A 14,631-nucleotide genomic window follows, 5' to 3' on the forward strand; every position below is an offset into this window, starting at 1 on the left:
CAAAATTGTCCTTTCGTGCAGATTTGTCTTCGTAAGTTTTAGTCCGCTCGTGCAATTTTGTCTGTGAGCAAAAGTATCTTCGTTCAAAATTGACACTTTGTGAAAAATTTTGTTTGTTAAATTTTGTCATGTCGTGCAAATTTGTCTTCGTGCTATTTTGACCTGTCCTCAGAGTAAATATAGTTTAGTACTGTAGCAACTTTGATAATAAATGTAAATAAAAAATTGAATATATTGTCAAAAAGTACCTCTAAAAAAGATGAATTTATTAAGTAAAATACGCGCCCTTAAAACCGACCATAACCGCTATTTTATTCTGCATAATTAAACAACACTAGCTATAACAACAAATATAAACCATATTAAGTTTCATAACAGTTTATTTAAATATTGTACCAACAATTTCTCTTTTAAGGGCATAGGGGGGGGGGGGGGTTAACACCCTTTTTTGGTTTTTATCTTATTTTATATAGTTTTTACAAAGCTACAAGATACTTTTTACAGATTTAAAAAATTCAAAATAATTTTTGAGATATAGCCGGTCAAAGTCGGAGGCAACAATAGGAACCCTATGGAAGGCGCAAACTAAAACGGCAAATAACTAGAAATCACTAAAAATCTATCTCCTCCTACGTTTTTTGAGATAACTACCTCAAATTTTCAGGAAATGTTCCTTGCAATATTTAGAAAATTCTGTTGGAACAGAATTAAAAAAATAAAAACATTAAAATTTGATAACAAAAAATCTAAAAAAAAACTTTTTTTTGTTTATTTTTTATATAAAATTTTTATTTTTCAATTTTTTAAAAATTCTTTCTGACAGAATTTTCTAAATATTGCAAGGAACATTTCCTGAAAATTTGAGGTAGTTATCTCAAAAAACGTAGGAGGAGATAGATTTTTAGTGAAATAGTCTATTTTTGCCGTTTTAGTTTGCGCCTCCCATAAGGAACCTATTGTTGCCTCCGACTTTGACCGGCTATATCTCAAAAATTATTTTGAATCTTTTAAATCTGTAAAAAGCATCTTGTAACCTTGTAAAAACTATATAAAATAAGATAAAAAACCAAAAAAGGGTGTTTACCCCCCCCCCCCCTATGCCCTTAAGAGTTATATGTGTAGCAACTAACTTTTCATATTAACAAATTAAAATTACAGCTTGACATATTTTTTTGTTTAAGGGCATAGGGGGGTGAAACACTGTTTTTTGTATTAAGTTTTTATATTTTAATTTTTTTAAACTTGTTTCTGACATAATTTTTTACACATATCAAGTAACACTTCCTAAAATTTTGAGGTAGTTATCTCAAAAAACGTAAGAAAATATTTTTAGTGAAATAGTCTATTTTTGCCGTTTTAGTTTGTGCCTCCCATAAGGGTTCTGTTGCTGCCTCTGACTTTGACCCTAAAAAATTATTTTGAATTCTTATAATCTGTGAAAAGCATCTTGTTAATCTCCCTATGCCCTTAAATCAAATGTTTAAAAATAAATTAACTGTCAAAAAACTTAAAAAAACATATAGAAAAATTTCACAACAAAAAATAAATAAACTGGCTGAAGAATTCAATATACATTTTGTGTTATTTTTTTATTGTTAAAGAGTTGCAGAATAATATATAATATATAATGCTTTTAAAAAACAAAGGCTAAACAGACATTTTAACTCAAAAGATATTATTTGATAAACTTGCAAAAATCAATTCGAAAAAACTTTGAATAATAAAAATGAACATTTTAGTCAGAATAATTTTGCTCTGTAAAGCATTTATAAAATTATGTTTCAATCAAGTTCAAAATGTCTAGATTTGTTTTTTTAAAGAAAAAAATATATGTAGTGATTAAAATCTGAGCAACTAATATTTATATTTTTCCAAACGTATACTAAAAAATAGTAATAATAAACTTAATATAACCTGCAACATTCTCTTTTATTTTGAAATTAATAACAGCAATGATAGAACAATTTATAAGAATATGTACAAAATTAGTCCAAATTACATCAGCAACATTTATATACAATAAAAACATTAACCGCCACACATAACGAAAGTGGCCAAAACTAATATACAATTAATAACAAAGGGAAAATTTGTTACAGATATATATGAAGGCCATAGGGGGGGGGGTAAACCATGTTTTTTACAAGTTGATTTTATTTTATAGAGTTTTTTCTAATCTTCAAGATGCTTTTTATTGTTTTAAAAAATTCAAATTATTTTTTGAGATATGACTAGTCAAAGTCGGGCCGCATAATAGGTTTTGTATGGGAAGGGAAAACTAAAACAGCAAAAAAAGACTATTTCATTTAAAATCTATCTTCTCCTACATTTTTCAAGCAATCTTCTTCAAACTTTCACAGTCTAATCTATATACAATAACAAAAAAACTTACTTTGGAATTTGAAAAAAAAATTGTAAAAATATATTTTTATTGAAAAAGAACACTTTTTTTTTAATTTTTGTGATAAAATTTTTATTTCTTTTAAATCAATAAAATTCTTAAGTAACGTTTTTTCCATTTATTCTAAGGAATGTTTCCTGAAAATTTGAAGAAGATTGCTTGAAAAATGAAGGAGGAGATAGATTTTTAGTGAATTTTAAAATTTCCGAGAAAATTGACCCCAAAAAATTTGCGGTCAATGCGTTTATAGTGGAAAATTTTAAAAAAAAATTAAATATCTCAAAAGTTAAATTATATTTTTGAATTCTATAAAAACTGGTTAGTAGTTTGTACTTAAAGCTTTCATATAAAAGCCAAAGTCAATTTTTGTAAAAAAAATGTTGTACCCCCCCTGGCCTGAACTAGTAGTTTATTTAACTTAAAATTGTACCTGATGTTTGTTAATAGGTTGTCAAATTTATAGTTCCATTTTTTTTTGATTATCAATTTTATTTAAAAATAGCTTAATCGAAATTTATGAAATCTAATTATATATTATTTAATTAAAAGTGTACTTAGTTAATAATTCAGAAAAAATATTTCAACAACAGCTGTTTATAATCAATTTTAAACTATTTAGTTTCCTAGATATTTTAAGAATATAGAACCAAATGGATTCCAATAAAAGTTTACAACATAATGATCTGTTACAAGAGCTTATAAAAAGCTATGAAAAACAAAATAACCTCTGTTACAAGAGTATAATGGAAAATTTAAAGAATTCTCGACTTGAAGTGAGGATTAGTTATAGCAATTGGTAAAAGTAATAAGTGTTACAAGATTTATTAATTATTTGGGAATATTGAATACTGAATATTTAGTGACTACTGTCATCAATTTAGTTGCTAAAAATATTGTTTTTAATTTAAAACTAATTAAGTTAAAAAAAAACTAGATGTTTTTAAAGTAACCAGTATTAAAAAAATAGTGAGTTTCCTTGTAAAATTGTTAAACAAGTATTATCAGTTTATATACAATTAAATCAGTACAAAATAAAACATATTTTGTATACCTATTACAGAAAAATTATATTCACTAATCAATTAAATAAACACAGTAAGTTCAACCAAAATGTAATTAAGTTTTCCCCCTTTTTTTCAGTTATACAAGTTATACAGTATAAGTCAAATTCTTTCTTTTTACATATTTAGTACTTATAAAAGTGTATTAAATAGATTTAAGCCTAATTAAATAATATTCTACAAAAATATTCTAATGTGGCACCTACAAAAAGTGGAGAGCCTCTTTCATTACCCAGGGACTTCACAAGCAAGTACTATAAAAATCTATATATTTTGTTACAGAAAAATTATTAAAAAGTAAAACTAAATTAAAGTTTGAATTATGAACAAGAGTATCATTTTAGGATTTGAAGTTAAATAGTGAATTATTATTAATGTATTTGTTAAAGTTAAGTTATAAAACCACAAATCATACTATTAATTATAATTTAAAAAAACTTGTAAAAAAAATACAACTTTCAAAATGTATAAACTTTTGTTATAAAAAATAAGATGAAAATTACATCAGAATTCTAAATGAACTGTCCATAAGCTTATAAATATATGTTTTAATATTTTTATACTAACTAATATTAACTCATGAGTTCCTTGTAAATATGCAGCTAAAAACATTTCATTTAAAATAACTAAACATGGAATAGTGTAGTAATATACACTTGAACAAAGTAATCTCACAATTGAATAAAGAGACTAAAATAAAATCCAAAATACAAAAAAAAAGATAAAAAAACTGGGTTGTTTAGAAGTTCAAGCAATAACATAGGAAATATTCAAGTCTTTCCTTTAAACTTGTTGAAAATACTTTCAATTAGAACTGACAAAATATTATTTTCTAATTTAGAGAGAAGGATGTGTATCACTGTTGAACTTTAGCATCATAATAGTGTGAATGTAAAATAATTTATTTTTAAAATTAAAAATAGGTAGAAGAACATGCAACAGCTTTGCTATTTAGTACACATGAAAAATATATTAAAACAAAAGCAGATTTATCAGAATTTTTACGCAAATCCAACTCAGTTTTAAATAAAATAAAGGAAATAGTGGAAAATTTTGAAATCTATACAGGTATTTATGTCTTTATAATATAAAAATAAATAATATTTACAAATAAGAGACTAAATATTATTCTACAAGTTATCAGGTTAAATTTGTTGAGTAAACAACATGTATTAAAAACAAGTTAGATAATAATATTTTGTTTTTTTATATTTTAGATAATATATTTAATAAAGTCATTTTATATTTTTTATGCTTTTCTGACTTCTTATTTTAGCGATTGAAGTCAGTAATTGCTATCAAGCATCTAAACTTATAATTGAATCTAATAATTTGTTATTTGCATTTGACTTTTAAGTTAAATATTAGTTTTTAAGCATTGTCTGTTTTTAGTTAAAAAAGTTATAACTTTGATAAGATCAAAGAGACAGTACCTTTTTGCACAAATAAATGTGAAATAGTTGTAAAACTAATTAGTTTTCTTTGTTATGCTTTATGTCAAGCTGTCTAAAAATGGGGTGCATGACTATTCAAATTTGGACAATTCAAATTCCAACAATTCAAATTGTTAAAAAAAGATTGAAACAGCCTCATGTAAAAAAATACTGTATATTTGTCAATATAAAAAAATACATTTGTATGTTATATTAATATCTACAAGCCATTTTTTTTCATTTTGAAAAACGTTAAATATTTTTGAGATATGGCCTAAATAAAAAAAAAAAAAGTTATTTTTAGTAATTTTAAAATATCTTGAAAATTATTTTAGATTTAGAAAAGATAAAAAAGTGGCTTGTAGATATTAATAAGATCTACATATATATTTTTTATTATTTTCAAATTTATATTAGCTACTGAGATATAGTCTTCTAAATACTTTTCCAAGAATTTAAGTTGCCGGAATTTGAGTTCTCATGTAACCCAAAAAATGGTACATAATTGAATCTTTTGAATATATTGTTTGTAAAACTCTTTAGACAAAAGACTATGGAATGCATTTTTTTATAAGTTATTTAAGAAGTTTGAATTTATTTTAATTAATGACAATTTAAAAAAATATTTTTTTTTTTTACTTTTTGACATAAATCTTATTTAATAGTTTAAAAAAAAAATTTAACACAAATTTTTATAAATATTGCAAGGAATATTTCCTAAAAAATTGAGATATTTATCTTTTAAACGTAGGAGGTATAGATTTTAGTATTTTCTAATTTTATTGCCTTTTAATTTTCTTCTACCATGAGGATCCTATTGTACCCTAAGACTTTAACAAGCTATCTCTCATGTTTTTTACAAGTTGATCTGATTTTATAGAGTTTTTTCTAATCTTCAAGATGCTTTTTATCGTTTTAAAAAATTCGAATTGTTTTTTGAGATGTGACCAGTCAACGTTGGGCCGCATAATAGGTTCCCTATGGGAAGGGAAAACTAAAACAACAAAAAAGACTATTTATTTAAAACTAACTGTTCAAAATATAGGTTTAATCGTTTGCTAACAAAAGATCCTAGTGAAATAACTTCACTGGATTATAAATAAAAACAAATTGTACAGTAATCTTCCTTTATTGTACCAACATATGTTTCTGTCTGTTAACGAATCAAAACACTTCAACTGGGTTCTGTAAAAAATAATCACGATAATGAAAGAATAGAAGCATAGAATAAAGTGGGTGTATACATGTTTTTTATTAAAATAAGATAATTTCTACAGATAATAGTTAATAATAGGTAAAGTACTTAATATTAAATCCGACTGTTATAAAACTACATAATATTTGTAATTATTAAGTCTAAAACACTTAAAGTAAACTAAAGTACACAACAAAACAACAAATCATAATATAAACAAAGCACTCACGTTAATGGAAAGAATAACTGATTCAAATTTACTGTTGTTAATGAATGAACGACACACATTCATTACATCTAATAATTACGTCACAATATAAATGAGGTTTTTCAACTGTTTAAGGGCATAGGGGGGGGGTAAACACCCTTTTTTGGTTTTTGATCTTATTTTATATAGTTTTTACTAAGCTACAAGATGCTTTTTACAGATTTAAAAAATTCAAAATAATTTTTGAGATATAGCCGGTCAAAGTCGGAGGCAACAATAGGATCCTTATGGGAGGCGCAAACTAAAACGGCAAATAACTAGAAATCACTAAAAATCTATCTCCTCCTATGTTTTTTGAGATAACTACCTCAAATTTTCAGGAAATGTTCCTTGATATATTTAAAAAATTCTGTCGGAACAGAATTTAAAAAAATTAAAAAATAATAATTTTATAACAAAAAAAGAAAAAAAAAACTGTTTTTTTTGTTTATTTTTTATATAAAATTTTTATTTTTTATTTTTTTCAAAATCCCTTCCGACAGAATTTTATAAATATATCAAGGAACATTTCCTGAAAGTTTGAGGTATTTATCTCAAAAAACGTAGAAGAAGATAGATTTTTAGTAAAATAGTCTATTTTTGCCGTTTTAGTTTGCGCCTCCCATAAGGAACCTATTGTTGACTCCGACTTTGACCGGCTTTATCTCAAAAATTATTTTGAATTTTTTAAATCTGTAAAAAGCATCTTGTAGCTTAGTAAAAACTATATAAAATAAGATCAAAAACCAAAAAAGGGTGTTTACCCCCCCCTATGCCCTTAATTTGTATTGCAAAGTTTGTTAAATTAGTTTTTATGTTTATAATCTATTTTGGACAAAAATAAAACATCAACCATTAGTTAGTGAATCAATAAAATTTTATAAAACTCAACAATGGCAAAGACAATAAAAGTCACAGAAACTTGATGTAACATGTATATTATATATTAAATGCTTGTAAAGATTAAATCGAAGTTATATACAATTAGGAAGCAGATTTAGTTCGAATGTAAAAATCAAAAATGAAAAAAATTAAATTTTAGAAAATAAAACACAAAAAAAAACCAAACTTGTTATTGAGCTTACAAAGTACTGACCAATAATTAAGTTGCAGTGACATACATAAAATCACAATGACTTAAGGCCATAGGGGGGGGGGGGGTAAACCATGTTTTTTACAAGTTAATCTTATTTTATAGAGTTTTTTCTAAACTTTAAGATGCTTTTTATCGTTTTAAAAAATTCAAATTATTTTTTGAGATACGATCAGTCAATTTGGGCCGCAAATTTTCAACTACTAAAACTATGTCAAAAATCCTTAAGTAGGTATTTTGAAAGTAGTTTTTTAAAGGATTTTTCATTGACAGTTGATCTTCCATTATTAAAGACATCAAACCTTGATATGTTTTAAAACTCTTCAAATGCATCGTGCCAACTGGCATTGTTTATGTTATATCAAAGTTTTTAAAGTAGTTTGAAGTGCTAAATGCGCTGCAATCTTGATTTTTCGGACACTATTTAAAAAGAAAGTTTCAAAAAAATAAATTTTCCCTTTTTCCATTAATGGAATAAACTGTAGTTATAAATAAAGGCTTTATTACCAAATATTTTTTCATTGTGGTTTAATAAATACTACAAATATTAATGTTAAAATAAATGAAGTTATTAGATAAAACATAGTCTTCGAAGCAGGGGCGTCGCGTGGGGTGTTGCACTGCCGCAACTGCACCACCTTGAAATTTTCTAAGAAAAAAAATAAGTATCTATAATGTTTTCGTTATTTTTTTGAACGAAATCTCTTTTAAAACTTCAATTTTGAAAACGACCATTTTGCCCACTTCACTGCCGCAAACTCTTAGCTGACTGCCGCAAATGAACTCAAAAAAGCAAAATTTCTTCAAGAATTACCGCAAAATCAATATCTTGCGGTAAATAAGCTAAGTTGAAAATTCCCTAAAACAGGACTTGCTTAAGTATCATCTACAAGCTATTGTAAACATAAAATAAAAACAAAGCAAGCTACTGCAAAGGATTAAACTTGAGTTTATGTACCCACATGATTTTTTAAATTTAACAGATCACTTCTATTAAAAGATTTGTCATAAATTGCATATTTTGAAAAAAAAGATAAAAACCCTAAATCACCAAAGTCTTAAAAATTTGATTTTTTATTTTAATCTGCATACATAAACTTAACTATAACTGATTATTGTTATCATAAAGTTAGTAAAATAAATAATAAAATTCAAGTTCTGAAAAAAAGAATTAAGAAGTTTATTATAAACTTCTAGTTCACTCTTACAGAAAAATATTTTAGATTTATATTAAATAAAAAATAGTTTTATTGAAACAATCACATATTTAAATAAAGTAAATAGCCTTAATTTAGAAACTGTGATTACTTAGAGTAGTTTAACATTTTAGGAAAATTTAGTCTACCTCTACTTTATATAACTCTTGGTTTAATTTTTTCATAAACAAAGCAAAAATTTTAGATAAAATTGTTGAAACATGGTTGCCTTGCCTCATAATCAGGTTAACTTAGAAATCTTAAAAATTCAAGATGACCCAAGATAAATTAAAACAGACCAAATAAGAAAAATATTCAGGCTGACTAAAGTAGTTTTAATTTTTACTCTGAGAATATCAAGGTTATTTAAAATTAACAAATAAGTGTTTTACCCCTATGGCCACATGAAAACTAACTAACCAAACTTTTACTTCTATAATGGATAAATATTTATAAATTATCTTTAAAATTCTTGAAAAGTTCAACAGCCTCACAACTAAACTTAAAAAAGTTGAGCTCCTGAGAAAAATACTGTCATTAAAATGAAAAACAAATAAATATTAAATAAAGAAAAGATACCCTTAAAAAACTATTTAATTTTAAACCTCCAACAAAAAACATTAAAATTAGAAAAAATAATAATAAAAATGTTAATGTTTGTAAAAAAAAATGTGCAAATTAGTGAGGAGTAAGGGGGGAGGGTGTATAGGCACTTTTTTACATGTTGTTCTTATTTTAACTTTTTCAGAAAGCTAATAGTTACTCTTTAATAAACTTGGAACTTCCAATTAAACTTTTAGTTACAACCAGTCAAAGCCAGAGAGTACAATGGTTTATTATACAAGGAGCAAACCAAAACAGCAAAAAATACAATTTTACTGAAAACCTATATTCTCCATCATTTTTAAAACAATATTTAATTAAACTTTTTCATCCTAATTTTTCAAAACTTTATACTTTTGTTGAAGAGAAGTTTTCAATTTTTAAGTATCAATATATATTTTTATATATACAAAAAAAAACTATTGTTATAACTTTTTTTTTCTTAGTGTTTCAAATATCTAATTTGGCATTTTTTTTGTTTTATAAAAGAAACATCTAAAGATTTTGAGGCCAACTTATAAAAAAAAGATATGATTTTAGTGATTTGATTTATTTGTTGTTTGAGTTTATATTATAAAAATAAGGATTCATTTGTACCTCTGACTGTGAATTACCATATCTCAAAAATTTTAAGAATTTTTTATATTGATAAAAGATGACTTGTAGTTAAATTAAAACTGTATAAAGTAATTTCAGTAAAATAATTCTAAAGTAGATGTTAAGGGCATAAAGGGGGGGGGGGGGTAAAACATTTTTTTAAACACTGTTTTAGTTTGTGCCTCCCATTATGAACCTTTTGTTGCCTTTGACTTTGACCGGCTATATCTTAAAACATATACTGAACTTTTAAAATCTGTAAAAAGCATCTTGTAGCTTAGTAAAAACTACATAAAATAAATTCAAATTGTTTCATCTCCCCTATGCCCTTAAAAGCAAAGCTTATCTTCAGGTGTAGCAAAAGTTCAGTTGTTTTCAAACTTGACAGTAAAAACATATTTTTATTAAAATAATTGATATTTTTTTAAATTCTGCACCACCTAAAAAAAATACCACGCGACGCCACTGCTTCGAAGTACAAAAAGCTAATAGTTTATTTTATGAAATAAAATTTTTTTTTTCTAAATTTTTGGAATATTCATAAGAAATTAGTATTTTTTGATTATAATCAAGGCTACTTATGTAGTTTTATATTCTATAAGTTAATTTAAGCTAAAACTTTTATTGTTAATAGCTAGAAAAAATCTTTATTTTTGTTCACAAAAAAGTTCTGTGTACACTTGGTGGAACACTGCTTTAAATAATCTAGATTTTTTTGTACACTGATCTACTGTGCTTAGATTTCAAAAAGGTCGAGAACCACTGATGTGTACAGATCCTTAAAAATTTATAGTTGTAGTTTAGTTTATCTAAGTTGCTTAATTTATAATATTTGTTTTTAAAGGTACACTATCCAAGTTTTTAGAAGATGATGATCAAAAGCTTGTCTCGGTTTGTACTTTTGAAACTTAAAAAATTACTACTCGTTACAGAATAGAAAGTTTTTAGTTTACTAAGTATTGTTAGTTTTCCAAAATAACTTGAGGTTAACATTGTACACTAGAAAGCACAACATAAAATATGATAAAATTACTTGATACTAAACAAAATATGCGTTTACAGTAAGTTTAAAAGTACGAATTACTGTAAAATCTACAAAATTTGAAGTAACTTTTATGTAACCTAAAAATTTTAAACTTTGTATCGTGGAATAGTTTATCTTAAATGAAAATATTATATAAAGTACTAACTTTTTTACAACATTTTATTACTTTCAAAAATTATTAAGCTAATATTGTCTAAAATAATTTTACAAAATTTAGCATTAAAAAGACTAGTATAAACTTACTGATACTATTTTAGTTTTATTAGTAATTTCTTAATGCCTAATTTAAAAATGTTTACAGGCTAATCTCCAAAAACACAGCCTACATGCAAGTAAGATTGTAATTTTTAATGTTAAAGTTATACTGTTTAATTTACACTTTAAGCTTGTATAAACAGTTTAAAGTAAAATCAACAATATTAAGGGCATAGGGGGGGGGGGTATACACTCTTTTTTGGTTTTTGATCTTTTTTTATATATTTTTTACAAAGCTACAAGATGCTTTTACCGGATTTGAAAAATTAAAAATAATTTTTGAGATATAGCCGGTCAAAGTTGGAGGCAACAATAGGTTCCTTATGGGAGGCGCAAACTAAAACGGCAAAAATAGACTATTTCACTAAAAATCTATCTTCTACGTTTTTTGAGATAACTACCTCAAACTTTCAGGAAATGTTCCTTGATATATTTAGAAAATTCTGTCGGAAGGAGTTTAAAAAAAAAAAAAATGAAAATTTTATATAAAAAACAATCCAAAAAACAGTTTTTTTTTTGTTTTTTTGTTATAATTTTTTTTTTTTAATTTTTCAAAATTCTGTTCTGACAGAATTTTCTAAATATTGCAAGGAACACTTCCTGAAAGTTTGAGGTAGATATCTCTAAAAACGTAGGAGGAGATAGATTTTTAGTGATTTCTAGTTATTTGCGGTTTTAGTTTGCGCCTTCTATAGGGTTCCTATTGTTGCCTCCGACTTTGACCGGCTATATCTCAAAAATTATTTTGAATTTTTTAAATCTGTAAAAATCATCTTGTAGCTTAGTAAAAACTATATAAAATAAGATCAAAAACCAAAAAAAGGTGTTTACCCCCCCTATGCTCTTAACTCGAATTCATTAAGCAGTTTTAGGTTTGTAACTCAGTAATTCCAGTTTCGATTTTTTTTCTTATATAATAAATGCGTTTCTAACTTTAATTTTTCTAAAAGTTAATATTTTAACTCAATATTTTTTGCTTCCAAATTTATCATTTTAAAGATGATCATTAACGAGATGTTTAAATTATTTTTAAAATATAGATAAATAAAAACTTAACTTAAACTAAACTAGATTTAAAATATAATTGAAACTAAAATAAAAGTTGAATAAAGTTGGTATAATTTAATAACACATTTTAAATCTAGTGAAATTTAAATTAAACTAAAATACAGTTTTAATTGTTGAAGGACTCTTTTTAAACTTGCAGATTAAAAATAAAAACATTAAAAACATAATAAGTTAAGAAAGTTAAAAAAGTCCTCAGTTGAAAAAGATTAAGAAACACGTATTAAGTTATAAAAAAAAAACAGTTAAATATGGTTCAAATTAGCAAAAAGAAATTTAATAAAAAACAAGCCAAGAAGAATAGACCACGTAAGAAACGTAATAAGTTTGAAACGTAATAAGTTTGAAACGTAATAAGTTTGAAACGTAATAAGTTTAAAACGTAATAAGTTTGAAACGTAAAATTTTGAAAAGAAAATCTTTAAGATGAAAAGAAGAGATGAATAGAATAAGATATTCACTTTAAACTAATTGGGTGAATATAATAATACACTTTATACTTCGTTCTTAAATTTTGAATGAAACTTTTTAGGGTGCACAACTATTCAAAGTCCAACAATTTAAATTCCAAAAATTTTAATTGTAATAGTCCTGAATTATGGTTTATATCTTTTTAATAAAGGTGAAAAATCTAATATTTTAACATCATAATCTTATTAGTTAGACTTACATGAGCTTTTGTTGTTTCTTAAAAATTAGTTTTTTATTTTGGGATATGACAATAAAGGTTTTAAAACTTACTCGAATATAGTGATTATTTTTTTTTGTTTTTATAAATATTTTCTTTACAGATTTTTTACCATCATAATCTTACTGTGTAGAATAGACATACAAGAACATTTTAATTTTTTCTAGTACTTATTACATTTTGAGATGTTGCCCTTAACTTTTTAAGAGTTATAAGTATTGGAGTTTGAAATGTGTAACCAACTTACTAACATGTTATTGTTTTTTTAGTTTACAAGATAATAACACTTGAACTGTCTTATCTAAATTAGTATGTAATAATAGCATAATGTTTTAATATTTTTGTATTTGTTTAGTAATTTATTAAACAACAGAAATAATTCCATCTGGCATGGAAACAGACTTTGACTATGTTAATTCAATCAACGTGAGTTTTTTTTTATTGCCAAATTTATTAAATTTTAAATTAAAACTTGAGTGTTGATTATTGTTAAATATTTTCAATTAATTATCTTATCAGGATTATCTTAGATAAGTCTAAAACATATTATTACTACTAGTATTGCTTAGTTTGATATATAACATAATTACTAGAGTTTAATTTTAATTAATTACTATCTAGTTTAAACACTAACAATAAATTTAGCTCTTAGTATAAACTAAGAGTTTTAGTAATAAGAAACGTAAGCTTTTATTAGCCAGTAGCATACGCTTGTGCAAAGGGCTGAAATAATTCAGCTTCAGACTAGTAACATACTCAAAAAAGTAATCCCAAAAACTAAACACAACATTTATCAGACGACTCAAACGGTTTAGAAAGGATTATAACACATTTTAAATACTTCTGCTTTTTCATTTATCAGGGCTCGTACGCGTCAGGCTAAATAAGTTTTTTGTCACTTTAAATGCTTGACAATTCTTAAATATTAGTTATTGTCAGTTCAAATACTTGAAAATTTCAGAATTTTCTGGAGTAGATTATTGAATTGTTATTTTTTAAAGCAAGCATTTAGCTTTAAATGGTATTTCGTTTGTTTAAGGGCTTGATAATTTCTTAGTTTCTAAAACAAGTTTTGGATTATTTTTTGTCTTGATTAGATTATATTGAGATGTGAATTTGTTACTAAATAAATATTTAGTTTTTGAAGATAAAATGTTAGTGTTTGTCAGTACAAATGAATGAAATTTTCTGAACTAAAAAAGAATATGTTAGTTTTGTTTTGAGTTGATTGTTTAAATGTCATTTTTTTTCTAAAACAGGGTTGCCCAAACACTCAGCTTACTCAGGATAACTTGATATTATACTTCGGATATTTTGAAAATCTAATGATAATTCAGGATATTTTGACTTTTTTTTTTAAGTCAGGATGACTCAGGACAGTTTTGATTTTTATAAAAATCTCAGGATAGTTTTAAAATTTTTAAAAAATCTCTGGTCATATTTTTTTAGACTTAATATGAAATTTTGTTGATCCAGTTTCAATGTTTTTTATTTTATATAACTAATTTTGTTCAAGAACATGATTTTTGTGGATTTTGGAATGCTTATTTAAAAATTTTTAAACCTTGAAATTAGTTCTTCACTATTCTTAGCAATAACATTGTACTTTTTGTTTCAAACCTAAAATTTATATTTATTATGAATTAAGCCTATATTAAACTCTTTTATTAAAAGTGAAGTTAATATTGAAGTAAAAAATATGTATTTAGTGAGTATGTACTTAGTGTTGTAAAATTAAAATTTGTCAGTCAA

General features: G+C 24.8%; 1 protein-coding gene across 5 annotated transcripts in view; it reads left to right on the plus strand.

The window, feature by feature from the left end:
- Positions 1-3,056: 3,056 nt before the first annotated feature.
- Positions 3,057-14,631, plus strand: part of LOC145838108 (tudor domain-containing protein 1-like) — a 41,694-nt gene continuing 30,119 nt past the window's right edge. For 3 of the 5 annotated variants that reach the window (XM_082945645.1, XM_082945647.1, XM_082945648.1), the window contains exons 1-5: positions 3,057-3,174; positions 4,386-4,530; positions 10,671-10,717; positions 11,173-11,203; positions 13,253-13,305. In XM_082945645.1, the coding sequence (XP_082801771.1) occupies positions 3,145-3,174; positions 4,386-4,530; positions 10,671-10,717; positions 11,173-11,203; positions 13,253-13,305 (306 nt within the window). In that variant the 5' untranslated portion in view covers positions 3,057-3,144. Of the gene's footprint in view, positions 3,175-3,632; positions 3,714-4,385; positions 4,531-6,013; positions 6,128-10,670; positions 10,718-11,172; positions 11,204-13,252; positions 13,306-14,631 lie in introns of those variants that run through there. The other 2 variants (XM_082945649.1, XM_082945646.1) reach the window with 2 other exon arrangements.

Source organism: Thalia democratica, chromosome 6 (assembly GCF_965202585.1).
Source record: "Thalia democratica chromosome 6, ktThaDemo2.hap1.1, whole genome shotgun sequence".
NCBI classification, from domain to species: Eukaryota; Metazoa; Chordata; class Thaliacea; order Salpida; family Salpidae; genus Thalia; species Thalia democratica.